At 39.9% G+C, this 27,466-nt stretch overlaps 1 protein-coding gene across 5 annotated transcripts in view; it reads right to left on the minus strand.

The window, feature by feature from the left end:
* The window catches only part of CACNA2D3 (calcium voltage-gated channel auxiliary subunit alpha2delta 3), a 903,838-nt gene that overhangs the window by 499,473 nt on the left and 376,899 nt on the right, over positions 1-27,466 (minus strand). For all 5 annotated transcript variants that reach the window (XM_061396642.1, XM_061396641.1, XM_061396640.1 and 2 more), the window contains one exon: positions 4,286-4,448. In XM_061396642.1, the coding sequence (XP_061252626.1) occupies positions 4,286-4,448 (163 nt within the window). The remainder of the gene's footprint in view (positions 1-4,285; positions 4,449-27,466) is intronic.

The raw sequence follows: 27,466 nt of genomic DNA on the forward strand, positions 1-27,466 counted from the left end.
GCTCTGGTCCCCTTGTCTTTCTTTCTTTCTTTCTCGCTCTCTCTCTCTTTCAGGCTGATCCCCTGGAGCACAGAGGCTCTCTGAGTTCACTTTCCTGCCCGGGCTTCTAAGACCCTCTAGAGAAGGCGCTCTGCATCTTCACCCCATCGAGAGGGCACCTGAGGCCTCCGTGAACAGAGCAAGTCCCATGTCAGGGGCTTTATTGGCTTTCTGTGTAAACCAAGGAATATCAGCCTCTTTCTCTCTCCTTTACTTTCTTATCGGTCCACTCCAGACCACCAGGTTCCAGTCCATTAAAGGACCTCAACAGGGATGAAGGGGTAGGTTACCAGCAGAGCATATTTCTTTCAAATACACATATAAAAACACACATACCCAGATACACACACACGTATATATTATGTAATAGGTACGTATGTGTACACGTACCTACATATGTGCTTGTGTAAATTTTATACCATTTCAGCCTAAAAATTACTTACAAGAGTTCAGCTTTATCTGAATCCACTGTCAGATTATCCTCAGTTCTCACAGAAGCATCCTGCACCCTGCTTTACTCATAGAGGATATGGAGTTCTTCATGGCTTTGAAAGGCAAGGGCAGCTAGTCTCCAAAGATGTCTTGACAGGTATAGCAAGACTAGTAGGCTGGAGATGCCAGAGGAGCCATTCAGCAAACATCGGCTGAAGAAGTTTCAGGAAGAAGCTGCTGCACATTTCTAAATACTTCAGGAATATGGCTCTTTGAATTCTCGTGGCTTGTAGGTCAGTTTACTGTCATGTCAGCAGCTTTGAACCTGCACTTTCTATCAGTGCCTTCGAGAAAGGCACCTCCAGCACAGAGGTGAACAGTGGCCTGGCTGAACAGCCTGGTCGCAAAAGGCCCAGCCCCAGAGGCAAAAAGAAGGCCGACCACAGAAAAGAGGTGGATTTCACCAGCAAGTTTCATCTACGCCTAGAAGTTATGCCCAGGAACACAGCATACAGCAGTGCATACGCAAGTATTGAACCACTCTGCTCCATGCACATGGGGGTTCAGGCTGCCAGGAGAGCATGGCCCCCTGTACTGGTTTCCTTCAGTGGGGCAAGATTTCTAACCCAAGAACTTCTCAGCTAGTGACCAAGCTTTGAGCATGTGTTTTTTGTACATGTCATCAATAACTAGATCTGAGCTGGAGGGCACTCTAAACATGAAATACATCTCTGCAACATGAAAAGAAAAAAGACTTTGGGGCTGGTTTGAATTAGGTACAATGAGGCAGGAATTTTCCCGAAGTCTCCTCTTCTGTTTCTTGGGCAGCTTACTCACTGCCTGGTGGAAACAAGACACAGGGAACTTTAGTCTATGACCCACAGCCTAGCTGGGGGACCACTGAATCTGAATGCTGGTGGTAGGCAGACACCATAAGGGCTGCTGAGGATGATTTTAAACAAAATTATATACCTCCATGACTCAAGAATCTGACTGTCTATTTGGATTCTGCCTAGCAAGCCCTGCGGTCTGTGTGATCAATGACAGCGCTAGTCCCTGATGTGCTGTCACCATGGAAAGGTACAGTTATACCTTTAAGGCTCAAGGTGCAATTAAATATCTATAATGGTGCTAATAGTTCAAGCAACCTTCAAGCAGCTGCCGTATTTTAAAAGATCATTCTGAGCTGTTCTACGTCTGGAATTGCTCTGCAAAATCTGAACTTTTCCTCTTCCATTGAGAATGCATTTAATGCTGACAGGATGGTTCCCTTACAGCCTCACTGTACAAAAGGTAGTTTCCTTCTCAGCTGGCAGGATGCCTCTGAAGGATTAAACTCCACCTAACAAAGCTAAGCTCAATTCTCTAAGGCTTGCATTCTTAGGAATTTGCTCTCTGAGGAAGAGTCCAAAGTGAAGATTAGGTCACAGGATACAGTTCAATCCACAGCCCACTGAAGGCTACTTGGACTGACATCATTTTCTATAAGAGATAATGAAGACAAATTTGTGGCTGCTCACAGGAGCAAATGGTCAGGCCCCCTCTTCAGAGCTCCCACTGTCTTGGGCTTTTAGTAACTGTGGCCAGCAGATGACACACAGTATCCTATGATCTCTTTACCCGTCTGGTCCCTAAGTTCACTGTGAACTTCTCAAGGAAGGGGCTGCACCTGGTTCACCACAGAGGCTCCATTAACCATCAGAATAATTAATGGGACTTCCCTGGTGTCACAGTGGATAAGAATTTGCCTGCCAGTGCAAGGGATAGGGTTAGATCCCTGGTCTGGGAGGATTCCACATGCCATGGAGAAACTAAACCCACGAACCACACCTACTGAGCCCCTGTGCCACAACTACTGAAGCCCATGCACCCTAGAGCCTATGTTCCTCAACAAAAGAAGCCACCACAATGAGAAGCCCATGCACTGCAACAAAGAGTAAGCCCTGCTCTCTGCAACTACAGAAAGCCCATGCATAGCAACAAAGACTCAGAGCAACCAAAAATAATAATAAGTAAACAAATAAATAATTTAAAAAATTAATGGATAGGTTATTGCCTCACAGAACATCAAGGATGGATAACAGGTCAACTAGGAAAGGGAGATATTAGATATCGAACCTCAAACGACAGGCATGAGAAGAATGCTTCAGAGATGCTGAGTGGGAAGTTCTTTAATCACTGACCACATTCTTTAAACAATAACCTAAAACAATTTAGAAATGTATATTCATGTTATTTCCCAATAATAATGATGACAACTAAGATGCAATAGGCACTTTCTATGAGCAACAGCTGAGCTGAGACTGCTTAGGCATCATTTCATATTCTCACAATAACCCCCCAAAGGAGGCAGTACCCTTATCCCTATTTTACAAAGAGGGAAACTGAGCCTCAGGGAGGCAAAGTTGCTTGCTGAGGATTATAGAGCCAGCAAGAGAAAGAGCAGGATCCAAGCCTTCTCTTCACACTGCATTCCTGAGATACTGAAACCAGATCCCAATATTTCTGAAATATCAATGGGACATAACACAGTCGATTTTTACTTTAAAAATGCCATGGCTTCCTGATTTATTTTGGGGGGAATACAGTTCTTTGCTTAGGCTCCTCCTTGGTATGACAAAGCAGAGCAAACTCCTGCTCAGTAATGGTGAAGATGAGGAGGGTGATATCCTCAGTTAACCCCTTTGGACACATCATGCGTTTCATCCCTACAACACCCCATGATGTAGACACAGTTATTATCCATATCCTAGATACAAGGAAACTAAGGTCTAAAGAAAGGAAGTGGTCTCAGCCTTTCAAGGTCACAGCCAGTAAGAAGTGGAACTCAAAGTCTAACCAGCGGTCATCTGTTGCCAAAGCCCAATCCTTGGCTACTATTATCCCAATTCAAAGGGGCATATGGGAATTTGGGGAAAAGAACTCTAGAATCTATGAAAAAACTGGATTTGAGGAACACAGGCCTGGAAACATGGAGGTTCATTAGGATTCATTCTGCTTTGTACTCTAAGTGAAAGTCACTCAGTCATGTCCAATTCTTTGTGTACCCATAGACTATACAGTCCACGGAACTCTCCAGGCCAGAATACCGGAGTGGATAGCCATTCCCTTCTCCAGGGGATCTTCCCAACCCAGGGATCGAACCCAGGTCTCCTGCATTGCGGGTGGATTCTTTACCAACTGAGTCACCAGGGACGCCTAAGAATACTGGAGTGGGTAGCCTATCCCTTCTCCAGGGGATCTTCCCGACACAGGAATGGAACCGGGGGTGTCCAGCATTGCAGGCAAACCACAACTAACTCCATGGCAATACCAGGAGCTCCAGACCCTCAAAATCATCATAAGGAAGGGAGGAAGAAGAGAAAAGGTCTGTACACTAGAAACCGCAGGTCCAGTGTAGCTAACTGGTTTTGTAGCTTAAATGTTTTCTGAGAACACAGTCAATTTATATATTATCTACTGATTTACATATTACCTATGGTTGCTTTTGTGCCAAAACAGCAGAGCTGAGTAGTTGCAACAAAGGCTTTATGGCCTGCAAAGTCTAAGTAATTATTAATTATCTGGCCCTTTAAAGAAAAGTTTGCCAATCTATGGACTACAAGTTAAGAGGGCCTAATGCAACACGAACCAGAAAGCAAGCCTACAGTCTCCAAGCAGAAGAGGCACACACTTCACCTATACTGCCAATGCTTGAAACACTGGGCTTATAACCGCATTTTTCAAAAAAGCACACTATCCCAAACCAGCCACCCCTGCCCCTCACACCCTCCCCTCATCACCCTCTTAAAAGACCAGCAGCAGTAAGTCTTACCTTTGTTGTACATGTTCGTTGGCACTTGGACGTCACTCAGACTGATGTTCACAGGCAGATTATTAAAATGGTCATTTGGGGCTAAGATGAATTCCTTCCCCAGCTCCAAAAAGTTCCCATCTTTGTCCCTTTCATTTATTAGCACGGCATTGAAGTATTCATACTGAAAGAGAAAGTAAAAAAAAAAAAAAACACACAACATGTGGCTTAGAGGAGAAGGCTGTGAACTCAGACCTGAGTATGGCTGACCTGGGTGGGCCATCCCCTACACTTGTGAATCTTAACTCTAGTCACATAATCTCTTTAAGCCTTTCACACCATCTATGGCTCTTTCTGCACTAGTGTAATATGGTAGCACTAGATAAATATTTCCCAGTGTCATTAAGTACTTTTGAAAAACAAATTTAAGAAGCTTCTCAGTACTTCCTTATATAAATATAGAGAAAACTGCACAAAAACATTTCAATTCTTTAAAGTTTGAAGACTGACTCTGCCCTTAATAACCCGAACTTTAAGTAGAAGGAGACTGGAAAACAACAAAAATTAAGTAAATATATAATATGTTAGATAGTCATATTTGCTTGGAGAAGGCAATGGCATCCCACTCTGGTACTCTTGCCTGGAAAATCCCATGGAAGGAGGAGCCTGGTAGGCTGCAGTCCGTGGGGTCGCTGAGTCGGACACGACTGAGTGATTTCACTTTCACTTTTCACTTTCATGCATTGGAGAAGGAAATGGCAACCCACTCCAGTGTTCTTGCCTGGAGAATCCCAGGGACAGAGGAGCCTGGTGGGCTGCGGTCTATGGGGTCGCACAGAGTCAGACATGACTGAAGCAACTTAGCAGCAGCAGCAGCAGCATATTTCCTATTCTAAGTGCTTCTCATTTGTTAACTTATTCACTTCTAACAACTTTAAGAACTAGGTTTTAAGAGTATTTTCAATTCACAAGTGAAGAAATTGAGGTAGAGAGAATTTCTGTATGTTGTCAAAAATTACACCACTGAGAAGCAGAAAGAGAATTAAAATACAGACAGTCTATTTCCAAAAACTGGGCACTTATCTGCTGCACAGTATTGCAAGATGGTGGATGGCAGGTGTGGTCATAACTATCAGATCAGCAATTTAAAACAAATGTAATTAATATGCTAAGGGAACTACTGGAAAAAGTAGAAAACAGGTAAGAAGAGATAGATAAGTAGAGAGACAAATATTCTAACGAACTATCAGAATGAAATGCTAGAAATCAAAAACACATAACAGAAATGAAGAACACTGATGGCTCACTTCCAGCTGAGACACAGCTGAGGAAATAATTCAGTGAGCCTGAAGCTATATCAGTAGAAACTTCTCAAACTGAAAAGCAAAGAAAAAAAAAAAGGAAAAAAATAACAGAATCTTCAAAAACCATGGAACAATTACAAAAAGTATAACAGATGTGTAATGGGAATACCAGAGGAGGAGAAAGAGAAAAAAAGAACAGAAGAACTATTTGAAGTAATATTTCTAAAATTAATGACAAACAACAAACCCAATCCAAGAAGTCCAGGAAACATCAAGCATATGAATATTAAAAACAAACAACAACAACAACAACAAAAATACTATACCTGGACATGTCATATCCAAACTACAAAAACCAAGAAAAGAAATACTAAAGAAAGCCAGAAAGAGGGGAAAGCCGTACCTACGGAGGAACAAAGACAAGGATTACATCAACACTTCTGTTCAGAAAGCAGAAAAGCAAGAAGAGAGTGACATGAAATAGCATTTGAAGAAAGACCTACCAACCTAGAATTTTGTGTCCAGCAAAATTATTCTTCAAAACTGAAAAATAAATAAAGACCTCTTCAGACAAATAAAAATTCAAGAAATTTTCTGCAAACAGACCTGCCTTGCAAAAAATGTTAAAAGCCCTTTAAAGGGAGGGAAACTATATACATCAGAAACCCTGATCTACATAAAGAAAAGACTGTTTTACAGAAGATATAAATAAAAGAAAAATATTTAATTTTCTTATTCTTAACTGACCTCTCAGATAATAGTTTGATCAAAATAATAATGGCAACAAATTACTGGATTATACAAATTCATGGATAAGTGAAATGAATATCACAATGCTGAAGCTGAAACTCCAGTACTTTGGCCAGCTCATGTGAAGAGTTGACTCATTGGAAAAGACTCTGATGCTGGGAGGGATTGAGGGCAGGAGGAGAAGGGGACGACAGAGGATGAGATGGCTGGATGGCATCACTGACTTGATGGACGTGAGTCTGAGTGAACTCTGGGAGTTGGTGATGGACAGGGAGGCCTGGCGTGCTGTGACTCATGGGGTCGCAAAGAGTCGGACACGACTGAGCAACTGATCTGATCTGATCTGATCTGATGAAGAATAGGAGGGAGATATTGGGACTATTCTATCATAATGTCCCATACCATAATGTTCCATCCATGAAATGGTACGAGGTTATTTGACAGTGGACTTTTATTAGTTATAAATGTAAAATGCAAGCTATAAAACAACCTCTAACCCAATTTTTAAAAAGAAGTATAAATACTTAGGAAGAAAAAAAATACTAATATTATACTAAAAATATGATATGCTCAATTAAAACCAGACAAGGCATAAAAAGAGTAGAAGACAAAGAAAAGGGCAATGAATACAAAACAGTTACAAACATGGTACATATTAATCCAATCATATCAATAATCACTTTAAATGTGAATGGTCTAAACAGATTAGTTAAAAGAGACTGTCAAAGTGGATAAAAAAATAAAAGCTGTCTACAAGAAACTCACCTTAAATATAAAGGACAAGTTGATTAAAAGTCAGGGGATAGAGAAAAATTTACCATGCTAACATTAATCAAAAGAAAGCCAGAGTGACGATATTAACTTCAGACAAAGCAGACTTCAAAGCAAGAAAAATTATCAGGAAAGAAACACTGGCATTACATAATGACAAAGGGGTCGATTCTCCAAGAATCGACAGTCTTTAACATGGATGCACCTAACAGAATATTAAAATATGTGAGGGAAAAATGGCAGAACTACAAGGAGAAACAGCTAATACTAAACACTATGAAACAAGCACTACTAAAGTTGAAGACTTCAGTACCCCCTCTATCAGTAACTGACAAATATATCAGGCAGAATATTGTTAACAATTTGAACTGAACAGCACAACAACTGGACCTAACTAACTATAGGCTACTTCATCCAACAACAGCAGAATAAACATTTTTGTCAAGCTCACATAGAACATTCACTATGAAAGACCACATTCTGAGCCATTAAACACACTTTAACAAATTTAAAAGAATAGAAATCAGACAAAGTATGCTCTCAGATCACACTGAAATTAAACTATAAATCAACAACAGAAAGATAGCTGGGCAAATCCCCAAATATTTGGAGATTAAACAACATATTTCTAAATAACACATGGGTCAAAGAATAAGTCTCAAGAAAAATTTTAAACCAAATTAAAATCAAAATACAACTTCTCAAACTTTGCAAGATGCAGCAAAAGCAGTGTTTACAGGAAAAATTCCAATATATTTATTAGAAAAGAAAACAGATCTAAAATCAATCATCTAAGCTTCTTCTTTAAGAAAATAGAAAATTAAATCCAAAGCAGAAGGAAAAAATATTTGTTTTAATTTTCCTAAATAGAAATCAATGAAATTGAAAATAGGAAATCAATTAAGAAAATCAATGACTCTGAGAACAAGATGGCAGAGAAGTAGGTGGATGTGGAGTAAATATCTCTCCATGGATACATCAGGAATACACCTTCAGACATAGAAGTGCATGCAGAACACCAGCTGAGAGTGGACAGGAGTACCTGACCAGCAGAAAAGAATACACAGACCCATGCAAAACTTTGTAGGACGAAGGAACTAGGGGAAAAAACAAGAGTGTTCGTAGGACTGGACCTGCCTTTGGCCGGTGGGGGAACTGAAGCAGGGTTCCGATCCCCACACTGGGGCAACTGTCTGAGTCAAAGGAGACACATTTAAGGCTGAAAATGAACAACTGATCTGCGGCAGCCTAAATGGAATGAGAATCAGACAGTCCTTGCTGCAGCCGTACACACCCCAGACAGGGACGCAGATCCCCTGGAAAGTGCAGTGCCTGGGAGCTGGAGTTTAGGAATTATGGAGCAATTCCCAGGCAAGGGCTGCTGTTGACTGTGGAGAGACGGATCGAGGGAATGTGAGGGAGGAGACTGGTGGGAAATGCCTGTGGAGGAAAGCTGGGCAGCTATGGAAGCAAGGTGATACTGCAGAATCACGCATAGCGGGTGGAGCCATCACCATAGCCTCTCTCCCACAACACACCAGCATTGAGCACTGAACAATAGAGAGGCTGGCCCATCAAATGCCTGACGCACTGAACTACAGAGTAGGACCCCAACCAAGGTGCTCCTTTAAGTGACCGATGCAACGAACTGCAGCGTAGGATCCCAACCAGGTGGGCCCCGCTATGTGCCTGATGCACTGAACAGCAGAGAAGGATCCCAGGCAAGGAAGCCCCCTAAGTGCCTGAATAGGCAGAGATATGGAGAAAGACTGGCCAAAGAGGCCTTCTGATCGCCAACTACAAGAGGCTTGAAAAAAGACTCTGATAGGGCCATAACTCCTGCGGTGGAGGCAGTCCATGCCCTTGCACGCTTGGCATCGCCAGGGTCCCCACAAGCCCAGCAGCTGCACCACCTTCACGTTCAACTCACTGGGGCAGAGCTGCCACAGGCTAAAACAGTCTTGCATGGGGTTGCTTGGGTAGTAGCCGACTCTGCGACCCTGTAGACTGTGGCCTGCCAGGCTTCTCTGTCAGGGAGGTGGGGGTTTTCCAGGCAAGAATACTGGAGCATACTGGCCAATTCTGGTTGCCATACCCTTCGAGAGCACAATATTTCCTGCTGTCCTAGCCGCCAACTCCCCTGAGTGCCTGGTGCTGCCAGAACTCCTGCGACCCAAGCAGCTGCACCACCTCCACACCTGGCTCTCATAGGGGCAAACCCAAGTCCTCCAGGGCAGCCTCAGGAGCAAACCCCAGTGGACGACTCACATGCAGAAGTGGGAATAAAACCACAATTGAAACCCAGGGGCAGACTAAGGAAGAAGACCCCAAACCCTCCCACCACTGCACAAGCTGCAGATTAAATCCACAAGATCAACTAGTCAGACTCTGTGTCTATGGAATATATAAAAGGTCATTGAGAGCTCCCACAAAAGAAAATGCACTAGTTCTGATAGCTGTGGACATTGGAGGCAAGAACACAGAGGAGTAGAACCAGATTAGAATCTGAGCTACCCCCACAGCAGGTCCAGAGATCAGCACAGTGTCAGAGGGTACCCCAGGGAAGTGAGGCAGACTCTGACTTCCAGCGAGGTACAGGACTCTGAAAGCAGTGACTTAATAATATGTGACTTAATAATGAAATAATAAGCATTTATTATTCTTATGTTTTGACTTGTTCTGTAGATTCTTTTGGAATCTTTTTTCCTTTTCCCCCCACCTCTGTTGTAGTTGTCAATTTTATTGGCACTATGAAGTCTAATTAAGCTTTTGAGCTTTTTTTTTTCTTTTTTTCTCTCTCTTTTTTTTTTTTTTTATGTCTTCTTTGGAGAAATGTCTATTTAGTTCTTTGGCCCATTTTTTGATTGGGTCATTTATTTTTCTGGAGTTGAGCTGTAGGAGTTGCTTGTATATTTTTGAGATTAGTTGTTTGTCGGTTGCTTCATATGCTATTATTTTCTCCCATTCTGAAGGCTGTCTTTTCACCTTGCTAATAGTTTCCTTTGATGTGCAGAAGCTTTTAAGTTTAATTAGGTCCCATTTGTTTATTTTTGCTTTTATTTCCGATATTCTGGGAGGTGGGTCATAGAGGATCCTGCTGTGATGTATGTCAGAGAGTGTTTTGCCTATGTTCTCCTCCAGGAGTTTTATAGTTTCTGGTCTTACGTTGAGATCTTTAATCCATTTTGAGTTTATTTTTGTATATGGTGTTAGAAAGTGTTCTAGTTTCATTCTTTTACAAGTGGTTGACCAGATTTCCCAGCACCACTTGTTAAAGAGATTGTCTTTAATCCATTGTATATTCTTGCCTCCTTTGTCAAAGATAAGGTGTCCATATGTGCGTGGATTTATCTCCGGGCTTTCTATTTTGTTCCATTGATCTATATTTCTGTCTTTGTGCCAGTACCATACTGTCTTGATAACTGTGGCTTTGTAGTAGAGCCTGAAGTCAGGTAGGTTGATTCCTCCAGTTCCATTTTTCTTCCTCAAGGTCGCTTTGGCTATTCGAGGTTTTTTGTATTTCCATACAAATTGTGAAATTATTTGTTCTAGCTCTGTGAAGAATACTGTTGGTAGCTTGATAGGGATTGCATTGAATCTATAAATTTTTAATTGTTGTTACAAACCTCTGCATCTATGTTGGGTTTTTGAAGTTCTGGGGAGTTTTCCTCTTTTTTTTTCTTCTCTGTTTAATTTTAATTTTTAATTTCTTTTTTTGATTTTAATTTTTATAACCTATCATTATTTTTTCTACATTTATTACTTTGCTTGCTTTTCCTACTGTTCTTTTCCCTATGCAGTTAATCTTTAATATATATAAATCTTCTTTATCTACTTCTACTTAACTTTGCATATCTATTCTTTTTTCCTCCCCTCTCAACATATTTGTTAGTTTTATTTTCATTGCTTTATTCCACAATTGGCATCTTTTTTTAGTTTTGTTTTCCAGTTTGTGCTTTAGTTAGTTTTGTTAAGGTAGACATAACTTTTGGTTCCTTTAGTTTTGTTCTTAACTGATAAATATAATTTTTTGATTTCCTTTGTTCACTGGGTCATTCTACCGTACTTTACTTTTGTAGGACTGTATTGACTTTGCCGATGGGTGTGTATGTATATGTGAATATTCTATTATTTTAATTATTATTTGCCTGATTTTGTAACTGCCAATAGTCTGGGGTTCATCTTTGGTTTCTCGTTCTTGGATATTTGTTTTAATCTCACTTAATGCCATAACAAACCGTTTGTGGAACCTTCATTCCTGACCAGAGATCAAGCCCTAAGCCTTTGCAGTGGGAGCACTGACTCAAAGACCCTAGACTACCAGAGAACTAACCCTAGGGGGTATCAAAAAGTGAGAACTCACAGAAACAAAACTACTGGAATACAAGACCCAGCATCACCCAACCACCAGTAGCACCCTATACAGGATGCCTCATCTAAACAACAAACAAAACAAAATACAAACACAATTATCAGCAGACTGGATTACCACCTCACTGAGCCTTGCCCATCAGAGGAAAAACAAACAAACAAAAACTCAGCACAAATCTCCCCCTATAGGAAGTTTACACAAACAACTGGACCAAGCTTCAGTTCAGTTCAGTTCAGTTCAGTTGCTCAGTCATGTCTGACTCTTTGCGACCCCATGAATTGCAGCACGCCAGGCCTCCCTATCCATCACCAACTCCTGGAGTTCACTCAGACTCATGTCCATTGAGTTGGTGATGCCATCCAGCCATCTCATCCTCTGTCACCACCTTCTCTTCCTGCCCACAATCTGTCCCAGCATCAGGGTCTTTTCAAATGAGTCAACTCTTCGCATGAGGTGGCCAAAGACTGGAGTTTCAGCTTCAGTATCAGTCCTTCCAATGAACACCCAGGACTGATCTCCTTTAGGATGGACTGATTGGATCTCCTTGCAGTCCAAGGGACTCTCAAGAGTCTTCTCCAACACCACACTTCAAAAACACCAATTTTTCCATGCTCAGCCTTCTTCACAGTCCAACTCTCACATCCATACATGACCATTGGAAAAATCACAGCCTGGACTAGATGGACCTTTGTTGGCAAAATAATGTCTCTGCTTTTGAATATGCTATCTAGGTTGGTCATAACTTTCCTTCCAAGGAGTAAGCGTCTTTTAATTTCATGGCTGCAATCACCATCTGCAATGATTTTGGAGCCCAAAAAAATAAAGTCTGAAATTTCTTCCACTGTTTCCCCATCTACTTCCCATGAAGTGATGGGACCAGATGCCATGATCTTAGTTTTCTGGATGTTGAGCTTTAAGCCAACTTTTTCTCTGTCCTCTTTCACTTTCATCAAGAGGCTCTTTAGGTCCTTTTCACTCTCTGCCATAAGGGTGGTAACATCTGCATATCTGAGGTTATTGATATTTCTCCCAGCAACCTTGATTCCATCTTGTGCTTCTTCCAGCCCAGCGTTTCTCATGATGTACTCTGCATAGAAGTTAAATAAGCAGGGTGACAATACATAGCCTTGACGTACTCCTTTTCCTATTTGGAACCAGTCTATTGTTCCATGTCCAGTTCTAACTGTTGCTTCCTGACCTGCATATAGGTTTCTCAAGAGGCAGGTCAGGTGGTCTGGTATTCCCATCTCTTGAAGAATTTTCCACAGTTTATTGTGATCCACACAGTCAAAGGCTTTGGCATAGTCAATAAAGCAGAAATAGATGTTTTTCTGGAACTCTCTTGCTTTTTCCATGATCCAGCGGATGTTGGCAATTTGATCTCTGGTTCCTCTGCCTTTTCTAAAACCAGCTTGAACATCTGGAGGTTCACAGTTCACGTATTGCTGAAGACTGGCTTGGAGAATTTTGAGCATTAATTTACTAGTGTGTGAGATGAGTGCAATTGTGCAGTAGTTTGAGCATTCTTTGGCATTGCCTTTCTTTGGGACCAAGCTTAGGAGGGCAGAAACCAAAAGGAAGAAGGAATTCAACCTTGAAGCCTGGGAAAAGGAGACGTTAAACACAATAAGCTAAAAAAAATAATAATGAAAAGGAAGAGAAATATTACACAAATAAAGGAACAAACTAAAAAAACACAGAAGTCCAAATAAATGAAGAGGAAATAGGCAAACCACCTGAAAAAGAATTCAGAATAATGATAGTAAGATGATCAAAAACCTTGAAAAAAAATAGAGAAAATGCAAGAATCAATTAACAAAGACCTAGAAGAGTTAAAGCAGAGAAGGCAATGGCACCCCACTCCAGTACTCTTGCCTGGAAAATCCCACGGACGGAGGAACCTGGTGGGCTGCAGCCCATGGGGTCACTAAGAGTCAGACACTACTGAGCGACTTCACTTTCACTTTTCACTTTCATACATTGGAGAAGGAGATCAACTCTGGGATTTCTTTGGAAGGAATGATGCTAAAGCTGAAACTCCAGTACTTTGGCCACCTCATGCAAAGAGTTGACTCATTGGAAAAGACTCTGATGCTGGGAGGGATTGGGGGCTGGGGGAGAAGGGGATGACAGAGGATGAGATGGCTGGATGGCATCACTGACTCGATGGACGTGAGTCTGAGTGAACTCTGGGAGTTGGTGATGGACAGGGAGGCCTGGCGTGTTGCGATTCATGGGGTCACAAAGAGTCAGACATGACTGAGCAACTGAACTGAACTGAACTGACATTGGAGAAGGAAATGGCAACCCACTCCAGTGTTCTTGCCTGGAGAATCCCAGGGACGGGGGAGCCTGGTGGGCTGCCATCTATGGAGTCGCACAGAGTCGGACACTACTGAAGCAACTTAGCAGCAGTAGCAGCAGAATTAAAGAATAAACACGCAGAGACAACACTATTACTGAAATTAAAAATACTCTAGAAGGAATTACTAACAAAATATCTAAAGCAGAAGAACGAATCAGTGAGCTTGAAGATATATTGGTGGAAATAACTTCTGAAGAGCAAAATAAAGAAAAAATAATGAAAAGAACTGAGGATAGTCTCAGAGACCTTTGGGACAATATCAAACTCACCAACATTTGAATTATAGGGGTCTCAGAAGAAGAACAGAAAAAGAAAGGGTATGAGAAAAATCTTGAAGAGATTATAGTTGAAAATAGTCAATCTAGTCCAAGAGGCACAAAGAGTCCCATACAGGATAAACCCAAGGAGAAACAAGCCACAACACATATTAATCAAACTAACCAAGACTAAACACAAAGAAAGAATATTAAAAGCAGCAAGAGAGAAGCAACAGGTAACATACAAGGGAAACCCCACATGCTTAACAGCTGATCTTTCAGCAGAAACTACAGGCCAGCAGGATATATTTAAACTACTGAAAGGGAAAAATTCTACAACCAAGTTTACTCTACCTGGCAAGGATCTGATTCAGAAGTGATGGAGAAATCAAAGTTTTTCAGATAAACAAAAGTTAAAAGAATTCAGTACCACCAAACCATCTTTACAACAAATGTTAAAGGAGCTTATATAGTCAAGAAATACAGAGAAGAAAAATATCTACAAAATCAACCGCAAACAATTGAGAAAATGGCAATAGGAACATATATATCAATAATTACTTCAAATGTAAATGGATTAAATGCTCCAACCAAAACACACAGACTGGCTGAATGGATAGAATAACAAGACCCATATATATGCTGTCTATAAGAAACAGACTTCCGACCTAAAGACACATTAGATGGAAAGTAAGAGGATGGAAAAATATATTTCATGCCAATGGAAAGCAAAAGAAAGCTGGAGTAGCAATACTCATATCAGACAAAATAGACCTTAAAATAAAGATTAAATGCGATAAGGTAGTACACTACATAATGATCAAGGGATCAACCCAAGAGGAAAACATAACAATTGTAAATATCTAAGCATCCAACACAGGAGCACATCAATACATGAGACAAATACTAACAGACATAAAAGGAGAAATTGACAGTAACATAATAATAGTAGGAGACTTTAACACCCCAGTCACACCAATGGACAGATCATCAAAACAGAAAACAAATAAGGAAATACAAATCTTAAATGAAACTTTAGATGAGATGGATCTCAATGATATCTTCAGGACATTTCATCCAAATGCAGAAGAATACACCTTCTTCTAAAGTGCACAAGGAATATTCTCCAGGATAGACCACAAATCTCTTGGGTCACAAATCAAACCTCAATAAATTTAAGAAAACTGAAATCATATCAACATCTTCTCCAACCACAATGCCATGAGACTAGATATCAATTACAAGAAAAAAACTGTAAGAAACACAAACACATGGAGATTAAACAACACGTTTCTAAATAACCAACAGGTTCCTGAAGAAATCAAAAGGGAAATCAAAAAATTTCTAGAAACAAATGACAATGAAAACAGGACTACTCAAAACCTATGGGATGCAGCAAAGGCAGTCCTAAGAGGGAAGTTTATAGCCATACAATTCTACCTCAAGAAACAAGAAAAACACTGAATAGACAACTTAACTTTACACCTAAAACAATTTGGAAGAGAAGAAAAAAAAAAAATTAGTAGAAGGAAAGAAATCATAAAGATCCAAGTAGAAATAAATGAAAAAGAAATGAAAGAAACAATAGTAAGGATTAATAAAACTAAAAGCTGGTTCTTTGAGAAGATAAACAAAATTGACAACCTTTAGCCAGACACATCAAGAAAAAAAGAGAGAGGAATCAAATCAATAAAATCAGAAATGAAAAAGAAGAGATTACAACAGACAATGCAGAAATGCAAAGGATTTTAAGAGACTATTATGAACAACTATATGGCAACAAAATGGATAACCTGGAAGAAATGGACAGATTCTTAGAAAAGTACAGTCTTTCAAGACTGAACCAGGAAGAAATACAAATTATAAACAACCCAATTACAAGCACTGAAATTGAAGCTATGATCAAAAATCTCCCAAAAAACTAAAGCCCAGGACCAGATGGCTTCACAGAATTCTGTCAAACATTTAGAGAACAGCTAATGCCTATCCTTCTAAACTTTTTCAAAAAATTGCAGAGGAAGGAACACTTCCAAACTCATTCTACAAAGCCACCATCACCCTGATACCAAAACCAGACAAAGACAACACAAAAAAAGAAAACTACAGACCAATTTCACTGATCAACATAGATGAAAAAATCCTTAACAAAATTTTAGCAAACAGAATTCAGCAACAAATCATAAAGCTCATACACCATGATCAAGTTGAGTTTATTCCAAGAATAATATACACAAATCAATCAATGTGATACACCATATTAACACACTGAAAGAGAAAAACCATATGATAATCTCAATAGATGCAGAAAAAGCCTTTGACAAAATTCAGCACCCACTTATGATTAAAACTCTTCAAAAAATGGGCATAGAAGGGATTTTCCCCAACATAGTAAAGGCCATATATGATAAGCCTACAGCAAACATTATTCTCAATGGTGAAAAACTGAAAACATTCCCCCTAAGATAAGGAACAAGACAAGAGTGTCCATTTTCACCACTATTATTCAATATAATTCTGGAAGTCCTAGCTACAGCAATTAGAGAAGAAAAAGAAAAAAAAAGGAACCCAGATCAGAAAAGAAGAAGTAAAGCTCTCACTGTTTGCAGATGACATGATACTGTACATAGAAAAACCTAAAGATACGATCAGAAAATTACTAAAGCTAATCAATGAATTTAGCAAAGTTGCAGGATACAAAGTAAATACACAGAAGTCACTTGGATTTCTATATACTAACAATGAAAAATAAGAAAGAGAAATTAAGGAATCAATCCAATTCACCATTGCAACAAAAAGAATAAAACATCTAGGAATAAACATACCTAAGGAGACAAAAGAACTGTACACAGAAAATTATAAGACACTGATGAAAGAAATCAAAGATGACATTAACAGATGGAGAGATACTCCATATTCCTGGGTAGGAAGAATCAATATTGTGAAAATTACTATACTACCAAATGCAATCTACAGATTCAATGTGATCCCTATCAAATTACCAATGGCATTTTTCACAGAACTAGAACAAAAAAATTCAAAATTCATATGGAAACACAAAAGACCCCGAATAGCCAAAGCTGTCTTGAGAAAGAAGAATGTAACTGGAGGAACCAGCCTTCCTGACTTCAAATTATACTACAAAGCTACAGTCATCAAGACAGTATAATACTGGCACAAAAACAGAAATATAGACCAATAGAATAAGATAGAAAGCCCAGAAATAAGCCCATGCACCTATAGGTGCATTATTTTTTTAAAAGGAGGCAAGCATATACAATGGGGCAAAGACAGCCTCTTCAATAAATGGTGCTGGGAAAACTGGACAGCTACATGTAAAAGAATGAAATTAGAACACTTCCTAACACCATATGCAAAGATAAACTCAAAATAGATCAAAGACCTAAATGTAAGACCAGAAACTATAAAACTCCTAGAGAAAAACAAGCAGAAAACTCAAAGACATAAATCAAAGCAAGACCCTCTATGACCCACCTTCTAAAGTAATGGAAATAAAAAAAAGTAAACAAGTGGGACCTGATTAAATGTAAAAGCTTTTGAACAGCAAAGGAATTATAAGCAAGGTGAAAAGACAACCCTCAGAATGGGAGAAAACAATAGCAAATGAAACAATTGACAAAGGATTAATTTCCAAAATATACAAGCAGCTCATACAACTGAATACAAGAAAAACAAACAAACCAATCAAAAAGTGGGGAAAAGTCCTAAACAGACATTTCTCCAAAGAAGACATACAGATGGCTAAAAAAACATGAAAAGATGCTCAACATCACTCATTATTAGAGAAACACAAATCAAAACCACAATGAGATATTACCTCATACCAGTCAGAATGGCCATCATCAAAAAGTCTACAAACAATAAATGCTGGAAAGGGTGTGGAGAAAAGGAAATGCACTTGCACTGTTGGTGGAAATGTAAAGTGATACAGCCTCTATGGAACACGGTAGGGAGATATCTTAAAAAAGTAGGAATAAAACCACCTTGTGACTGAGCAATCCCACTCCAAGGCATATACCCCGAGGAAACCAAAATTGAAAAAGCCACATGTATCCCATTGTTCACTGCAGGACTATTTACAATAGCTAGAACATGGAAGCCGCCTAGATGTTCATCGACAGATGAATGGATTGAAACATGTATAATATCATATAAGAAACGAATCGCCAGTCCAGGTTTGATGCAGGATACAGGATGCTTGGGGCTGGTGCACTGGGATGACCCAGAGGGATGGTACGAGGAGGGAGGTGGGAGGGGGTTCAGGATGGGGAACATGTGTACACCCGTGGTGGATTCATGTTGATTTATGGCAAAACCAATACAATATTGTAAAGTAAATCGCCTCCAATTAAAATAAATACATTTAAATAAAAAAAAAGAAGTTGTGGTACATATACACAATTGAATATTACTCAGCCATAATGTGTTCCCAAAAGGAACACATTTGAGTCGTAATGTGTTCCCAAAAGGAACACATTTGAGTCCGTTCTGATGAGGTACATGAATCTAGAACCTATTATACAGAGTGAAGTGAGCCAGAAAGAGAAAGTAAATATCGTATTCTAATGCACACATATAGAATCTAGAAATATGGTACTGAAGAACTTATTTACATGGCAGCAATGGAGAAATGAACATAGAGAATAGATTTATGGGAGGCGATCCTAAGATGGTGGAGGAATAGGATGGGGAGACCACCTTCTCCCTCACAAATTCATCAAAAGATCATTTGAATGCTGAGCATATACCACAAAACAACTTCTGAACACTGGCAGAGGATACCAGGCATGCAGAAGGGTCTTCGATTAGAGGTTCAGGACAAAATATAAAAGATAAAAGCAGAGACAAAAGAGTTAGGCATGGAGACCTGTTCCGGGGAGGGAGTCATAAAAGAGGAGAAGTTTCCAAACACCAGGAAGCCCTCTTACCGGCGGGTGTGTGGGGAGTTCTGGAATCTCAGAGAGCAACATAACCGGGAGGAAAAAAAATAAAATAAAACCCACAGATTATGCGCCTAACTGCAACTTCCAGCAGAGAAGTAGCCCAGACGCTCTCTCTCATTCGCCACCAGCCAGAGGGGCCTGAACAGGGAGGTGCGGGCTGCATTGCTTAGGGTAAGGATGGGGCCTGAATGCCCTGAGGACAATCAGAGAGAGAACTTTCCTGCAAAAAGCTCTAACCTGAGGCACTGCTGGGCCACTCACAGAACAAAGGACTGAGCCAATACCAGAGGACAGCTAGCCTACAGTGCACCGGCCCATCCCCTGCAGGAGGCGGGCAACAGCCAGATCCAGAAGGTGAGGGGCAAACTCAGCCCCAGAGATGGCATCCTCTACCAAACTGTGAGGAGGCTTCCAGATGCTAACCAAGTCTTCCTGGGATCCTGGATGGTTGACATCCGCCAGGAGGGTCGCAGCCAGAGATCAGCTCCCCAGAGGAGACACACGGCACACCTGAGATAGTGCTCCCACTGTACACCCAGGAAACCGAGTGGCTGGGACAAGGGAGGTGGTAAGATGCACCACCCACCTGGGGAGTGTGCACTTGTCAAGCACCTGGTCGCCTGAGGTGCTCGGACCTGGGAAGTGCATGCAACCCAGGGCCTGCTTTAGATAGTTCCCCTGCAGAGCAACCTGGAGCCTGAGCAGTGTAGACCAGGAAAGCACACACACCATGAACAGAGGCAAACCCAGTGTGGCCCAGACACTGTGAGCACTCCTCACACACGCCAATGATACTTGTTGCAGTGTTCCTCCCTCCCGCAGCACAACTGAACAAGTGAGCCTAAATAAATGACCACCTTTGCCCCCCTTGTGTCAGGGCGGAAATTAGACACTGAAGAGACTTGCAAACTACTGCTGCTAAGTCGCTTCAGTCGTGTCTGACTCAGTGCGACCACATAGACGGCAGCCCACCAGGCTCCCCCGTCCCTGGGATTCTCCAGGCAAGAACACTGGAGTGGGTTGCCATTTCCTTCTCCAATGCGTGAAAGTGAAAATTGAAAGTGAAGTTGCTCAGTTGAGTCCGATTCTTAGTGATCCCATGGACTGCAGCCTACCAGGCTTCTCCACCCATGGGATTTTCCAGGCAGGAGTACTGAAGTGAATTGCCATTGCCTTCTCCCAAAATAAACAAAGAAGAGGGAATTGCTTTGGAAGTAACAGGTGCAACAGATTAAAACCCTGTACATAGCATTGACTACATTGGAAGGGGCCTATAGACCTTGAGAAGAAGTATAAGCTGGAACAAGGAACTATCTGAAACTGAACTGATGCAATACTGCCCTCAACAGCTCCAGAGATATTCCTAGATATATTTTACTACTATCATTTAAAAAAATTTTTTTTATTTTTAAGTTCTTTATTACTCCTTTAATTTTCATTTTTAAAACCTACTATTGCCTTGCAAAAAAAGACCCTATTTTTAAAGCAAATTTCATATATATTTTTTTTATAATTTTTGTGATTTTTTTTTAATATTGTATTTTTGAGAGTTTAACGTCTACTCTAGATTTTTAATCTTTGCTTTTTGGTATTTGTTATCAATTTTGTACCTTTAAGAATCCAATCTTCAGTACCCATTTTTACTTAGGAGTGTGATTACTGGCTTGATTTCTCTCACCCCTTTTGACTCTCCTTTTTCTCCCCTAGATCACCTCTATCTCCTCCCTCCCCTTTCTCTTCTCTACTTAAATCTGTGAATCTCTTTGGGTGTTCCATGCTGTGGAGAACACTTAAGGAACTGATTACTGGCTAGATTGGTCTCTCTCCTTTTGACTCCCTCTCCTCTCTGCCTGGTCACCTCTATCTCCTTCCTCCTTCTTCTTTTCTCTATGTAACTCTGTGAACCTCTGTGAGTGTTCCAGACTGTGGAGAGCAAACAGGGAATTGACTATTGGCTAGACTGCACTCTCACCTTTTGATTCCCCCTCTTCTCCTCCTGGTTACGTCTATCTCTCTCCCACCTCTTCTCTTCTCCATGTAACTCTGTGAACCTCTCTGGGTGTCCCTCACTGTGGAGAATCTTTTCACTGTTAACCTAGATGTTTTATCATCAGTGCTGTACGGATGGAGAAGACTTAAGGCTACTGTAAGAATAAGACTGAAAGCCAGAGGAAGGAGGCTTAAATCCAAAACTTGAGAACACCAGAAAACTCCTGACTCCAGGAAACATTAATCGACAAGGACTCATCCAGAAGCCTCCACACCTACACTGAAATCAAGCTCCACCCAAGAGCCAGCAAGTTTCACAGCAAGACATACCAAGCTAATTCTCCAACAATGTAGGAACATAACCCTGAGCATTAAAATACAGGTGGCCAAAAGTCACACCAAACCCATAGACACCTCAAAACTCACTAATGGAACTTTGTTGCACTCCAGAGAGAAGAGATCCAGCTCCACCCACAAGAACACAGACACAAGCTTCCCTAACCAGGAAACCGCGACAAGCTACTTGTCCAACCCCACCCACAGGGAGGAAACTCCACAATAAAGAGGAACCACAAACTTCCAGCATACAGAAAGGCCACCCAAAACACAGCAGTCTAAACAAGATGAAAAGGCAGAGAAATATTCAGCAGGTAAAGGAAAATGATAAAAGCCCACCAAATCAAACAAAAGAGGAGGTGATAGGGAATCTATCTGAAAATGAATTCAGAATGATGATAGTAAAAATCATCCAAAATCTTGAAAACAAAATGGAGTTACAGATAAACAGTCTGGAGACAAGGATTGAGAAGATGCAAGAAAAGGTTAACAAAGACCTAGAAGAAACAAAAACGAGTAGAATAACAGAGGCAGAAGATAGGATAAGTGAGGTGGAAGATAGAATGGTGGGAATAAATGAAGCAGAGAGGAGAAAAGAATTAAAAGAAACGAGGACAACCTCAGGGACCTCTGGGACAATGTTAAATGCCCCAAAATTCAAATCATAGGAGTCCCAGAAGAAGAAGACAAAAAGAAAGACCATGAGAAAATATGTGAGGAGATAATAGTTGAAAACTTCCCTAAAATGGGGAAGGAAATAGCCACCCAATTCCAAGAAACCCAGAGTCCCAAACAGCACATGGTGAAACACCCCAAGACACATATTAATCAAATTAACAAAGATCAAACACAAAGAACAAATATTACAAGCAGCAAGGGAAAAACAACAAATAACACACAAGGGGATCCCCATAAGGATAACAGCTGATCTTTCCATAGAAACTCTTCAAGACAGAAGGGAATGGCAGGACATACTTAAAGTGATGAAAAAGAAAAACCTACAACACAGATCACTACACTCAGCAAGGATCTTATTCAAATATGAAGGAGAAATCAAAAGCTTTACAGACAAACAAAAGCTGAGAGAATTCAGCACTACCAAACCAGCTCTTCAACAAATCCTAAAGGATCTTCTCTAGACGGGAAACACAGACAAGATTTATAAACTCGAACCCAAAACAATAAAGTAAATGGTAAAGGGATCATACTTATCAATAATTACCTTAAATGTAAATGGGCTGAATGCCCCAACCAAAAGACAAAGACTGGCTCAATGGATACAAAAATAAGGCCCCTATATATGCTGTCTACAAGAGATCCACCTCAAAACAAGAGACACATACAGACTGAAAGTGAAGGGCTGGAAAAAGATATTTCACACAAATGGAGACCAAAAGAAAGCAGGAGTAGCAATACTCATATCAGATAAAATAGACTTTGAAATAAAGGCTGTGAAAAGAGACAAAGAAGCACACTACATAATGACCAAAGGATCAATCCAAGAAGAAGATATAACAATTATAAATACATATGCACCCAGCATAGGAGGACCACAATATGTAAGGCAAATGCTAACAAGTATGGAAGGGGAAATTAACAGTAGCACAATAATAGTGGGAGACTTTAATACCCCATTCCCACCTATGGATAGATCAACTAAACAGAAAATTAGCAAGGAAACACAAACTTTAAATGATACAATGGACCAGTTAGACCTAATTGATATCTATAGGACATTTCACCCCAAAACAATGAATTTCACCTTTTTCTCAAGTGCCCATGGAATCTTCTCCAGGATAAATCACATCCTGGGCCATAAATCTAGCCTTGGTAAATTCAAAAAACTGAAATCATCTCAAGTATCTTTTCTGATCACAATGTGTTAAGATTAGATATCAACTACAGGGGAAAAAAAACTATTAAAAATACAAATATGTGGAGGCTAAACAACACACTTCTGAATAACCAACAAATCACAGAAGAAATCAAAATATACATAGAAATGAATGAAAATGAAAACACAACAACCCAAAACCTATGGGATTCAGTAAAAGCAGTGCTAAGGGGAAGGTTCATAACAATACAAGCCTACCTCAAAAAACAGGAGAAAAATCAAATAAGTAACCTAACTCTACACCTAAAGCAACTAGAAAAAAGAAGAAATGAAAAACCCCAGAGTTAGTAGAAAGAAATAAATCATAAAAATTAGGGCAGAAATAAATGCAAAAAAAAAAAAAAAACCAAAAGAGACCATAGCAAAAATCAGCAAAGCTAAAAGCTTGTTCTTTGAGAAGATATATAAAATAGACAAATCATTAAACAAACTCATCAAGAAAAAAAGGGAGAAGAATCAAATCAATAAAATTAGAAATGAAAATGTAGAAATCACAACAGACAACATAGAAATACAAAGGATCATAAGAGACTACCATCAGCAACTATATGCCAATAAAACGGACAACTTGGAAGAAATGGACAAATTCTTAGAAAAGTATAACTTTCCAAAACTGAATCAGGAAGAAATAGAAAATCTTAACAGACCCATCACAAGCACAGAAATCAAAACTGTAATCAGAAATATTCCAACAAACAAAAGCCCAGGACCAGATGGCTTCACAGCTGAATTCTACCAAAAATTTAGAGAAGAGCTAACACCTATCCTACTCAAACTCTTCCAGAAAATTGTAGAGGAAGGTAAACTTCTAAACTCATTCTATGAGGCCACCATCACCCTAATACCAAAACCAGACAAAGATGCCACACAAAAAAAGAAAACTACAGGCCAATATCACTGATGAACATAGATGCAAAAATCCTTAATGAAATTCTAGCAAACAGATTCCAACAACATATTAAAAAGATCATACATCATGACCAAGTGGGTTTTATCACAGGGATGCAAGGATTCTTCAATATTCACTAATCAATCAACATGATACACCACATTAACAAATTGAAAGATAAAACCCATATGATTATCTCAATAGATGCAGAGAAAGCCTTTGACAAAATTCAACATCCATTTATAATAAAAACCCTCCAGAAAGCAGGCATAGACGGAACATACCTCAACATAATAGAAGCCATATATGATAAACCCACAGCAAACATTATCCTCAATGTTCCCTAAAGTCAGGAACAAGACAAGGGTGCCCATTCTCACCACTATTATTCAACATAGTTTTGGAAGTTTTAGCCACAGCAATCAGAGAAGAAAAAGAAATAAAAGGAATCCAGATTGGAAAAGAAGAAGTAAAACTCTCACTGTTTGCAGATGACATGATCCTCTACATAGAAAACCCTAAAGACTCCACTAGAAAATCACTAGAGCTAATCAATGAATATAGTAAAGTTTCAGCATATAAAGTTAACACAGAGAAATCCCTTGCATTCCTATACACTAACAATGAGAAAACAGAAAGAGAAATTAAAGAAACAATTCCATTCACCATTGCAACGAAAAGAATAAAATACTTAGGAATAAAGTAAAATAATAAACCTCAAATAGTCAAAGCAATCTTGAGAAAAAAGAATGGGACTGGAGGAATCAACCTGCCTGACTTCAGGCTATACTACAAAGCTACAGTCATCAAGAAAGGATGGTACAACAGAAATATAGATAAATGGAACAAGATAGAAAGCGCAGAGATAAATCCACGCACCTATGGACACCTTATCTTTGACAACAGAGGCAAGAATATACAATGGAGAAAAGGCAATCTCTTTAACAAGTGGTCTGGGAAAACTGGTCAACCACTTGTAAAAGAATGAAACTAGAACACTTTCTAAGACCATACACAAAAATAAACTCAAAATGGATTAAAAATCTAAATGTAAGACCAGAAACTATAAAACTCCTAGAGGAAAACACAGGCAAAACACTCTCTGACGTAAATCACAGAAGGATCCTCTATGACACACCTCCCAGAGTAATGGAAATAAAAGCAAAAATAAACAAATGGGACCTAATTAAACTTAAAAGCTTCTGCACAATGAAGGAAACTATACACTAGGTTAAAAGACAGCCTTCAGAAAGGGAGAAAATAATAGTAAATGAAGCAACTAACAAAGAATTAATCTTCAAAATATACAAGCAGCTCCTGCGGCTCAATTCCAGAAAAATAAACGACCCAATCAAAAATGGGCCAAAGAACTAAACAGACATTTCTCCAAAGAAGACATACAGAGGGCTAACAAACACATGAAAAGATGCTCAACATCACTCATTATCAGAGAAATGCAAATCAAAACCACAATTAGGTCCATCTCACGCTGCTCAGAATGGCTACTATCAAAAAGTCTACAAACAGTAAATGCTGCAGAGGGTGTGGAGAAAAAGGAACCCTCTTACACTGTTGGTGGGAATGCAAACTAGTACAGCCACTATGGAGAACAGTGTGGAGACTCCTTAAAAAACTGGAAATAGAACTTCCACACGACTCAGAAATCCCATTGCTGGGCATACACACCGAGGAAGCCAGAATCAAAAGAGACATGTGTACCCCAATGATCATGCAGCACTGTTTACAATAGCTAGGACATGGAAGCAACCTAGATGTCCATTGGCAGACGAATGGATAAGAAAGCTGTGGTATTTACACACAATGGAATATTACTCAGCTATTAAAAAGAATGCCTTTGAATCAATTTTAATGAGGTGGATGAAACTGGAGCCTATTATACAGAGTGAAGTAAGTCAGAAAGAAAAACACCAATACAGTATATTAACACATATATATGGAGTTTAGAAAGATGGTACTGAAGACCCTACATGTGAGACAGCAAAAGAGACACAGATGTAAAGAACAGACTTTTGGACTCTGGGAGAAGGCAAGGGTGGGATGATTTGAGAGAATAGCATTGAAACATATGTATTATCATATGTGAAACAGATCGCCAGTCCAGGTTCAATGCATGAGACATGGTACTCAGGGCTGGTGCACTGGGATGACCCTGAGGGATAGGATGGGGAAGGAGGTGGGAGGGAGGTTCAGGATGGGGAAAACATGTACACCCATGGCTGATTCATGTGAATGTATGGCAAAAATCACCATAATATTGTAAAGTAATTAGCCTCCAATTAAAATAAAGAAGAAGAAAAAAGGATATTTTCCTCCCAGGGGAAAAAAAGAGAGAGCGAGAATAGACTTATGGACATGGGGAGAGGGGAGGAGAGTGTGAGATATATGGAAAGAGTAACATGGAAACTTACATTACCATATGTAAAATAGATAGCCAACGGGAATTTGATGTGTGGCTCAGGAAACTCAAACAGGGGCTCTGTATCAACCTTGACGGGTGGGATGGGGAGGGAGACTCAAAAGGGAGGGGATATATGTATACCTATGGCTGATATATGTATACCTATGGCTGACTATGCCAAAGCCTTTGACTGTCTGGATCACAATAAACTGTGGGAAATTCTGAAAGAGATGGGAATACCAGACCACCTGATCTGCCTCTAGAGAAATTTGTATGCAGGTCAGGAAGCAACAGTTAGAACTGGACATGGAACAACAGACTAGTTCCAAATAGGAAAAGGAGTCCGTCAAGGCTGTATATTGTCACCCTGTTTATTTAACTTATATGCAGAGTACATCATGAGAAACGCTGGACTGGAAGAAAGACAAGCTGGAATCAAGATTGCTGGGAGAAATATCAGTAACCTCAGATATGTAGATGACACCACCCTTATGGCAGAAAGTGAAGAGGAACTCAAAAGCCTCTTGATGAAAGTGAAAGAGGAGAGGGAAAAAGTTGGCTTAAAGCTCAACATTCAGAAAACGAAGATCATGGCATCCGGTCCCATCACTTCATGGGAAATAGATGGGGAAACAGGGAAATAGTGTCAGACTTTATTTTTCTGGGCTCCAAAATCATTGCAGATGGTGACTGCAGCCATGAAATTAAAAGACGCTTACTCCTTGGAAGGAAAGTTCTGACCAACCTAGATAGCATATTCAAAAGCAGAGACATTACTTTGCCAACAAAGGTTCGTCTAGTCAAGGCTATGGTTTTTCCTGTGGTCATGTATGGATGTGAGAGTTGGACTGTAAAGAAGGCTGAGCACTGAAGAATTGATGCTTTTGAACTGTGG

The sequence above is a fragment of the Bos javanicus genome, chromosome 22 (assembly GCF_032452875.1).
Source record: "Bos javanicus breed banteng chromosome 22, ARS-OSU_banteng_1.0, whole genome shotgun sequence".
Lineage (NCBI taxonomy): Eukaryota > Metazoa > Chordata > Mammalia > Artiodactyla > Bovidae > Bos > Bos javanicus.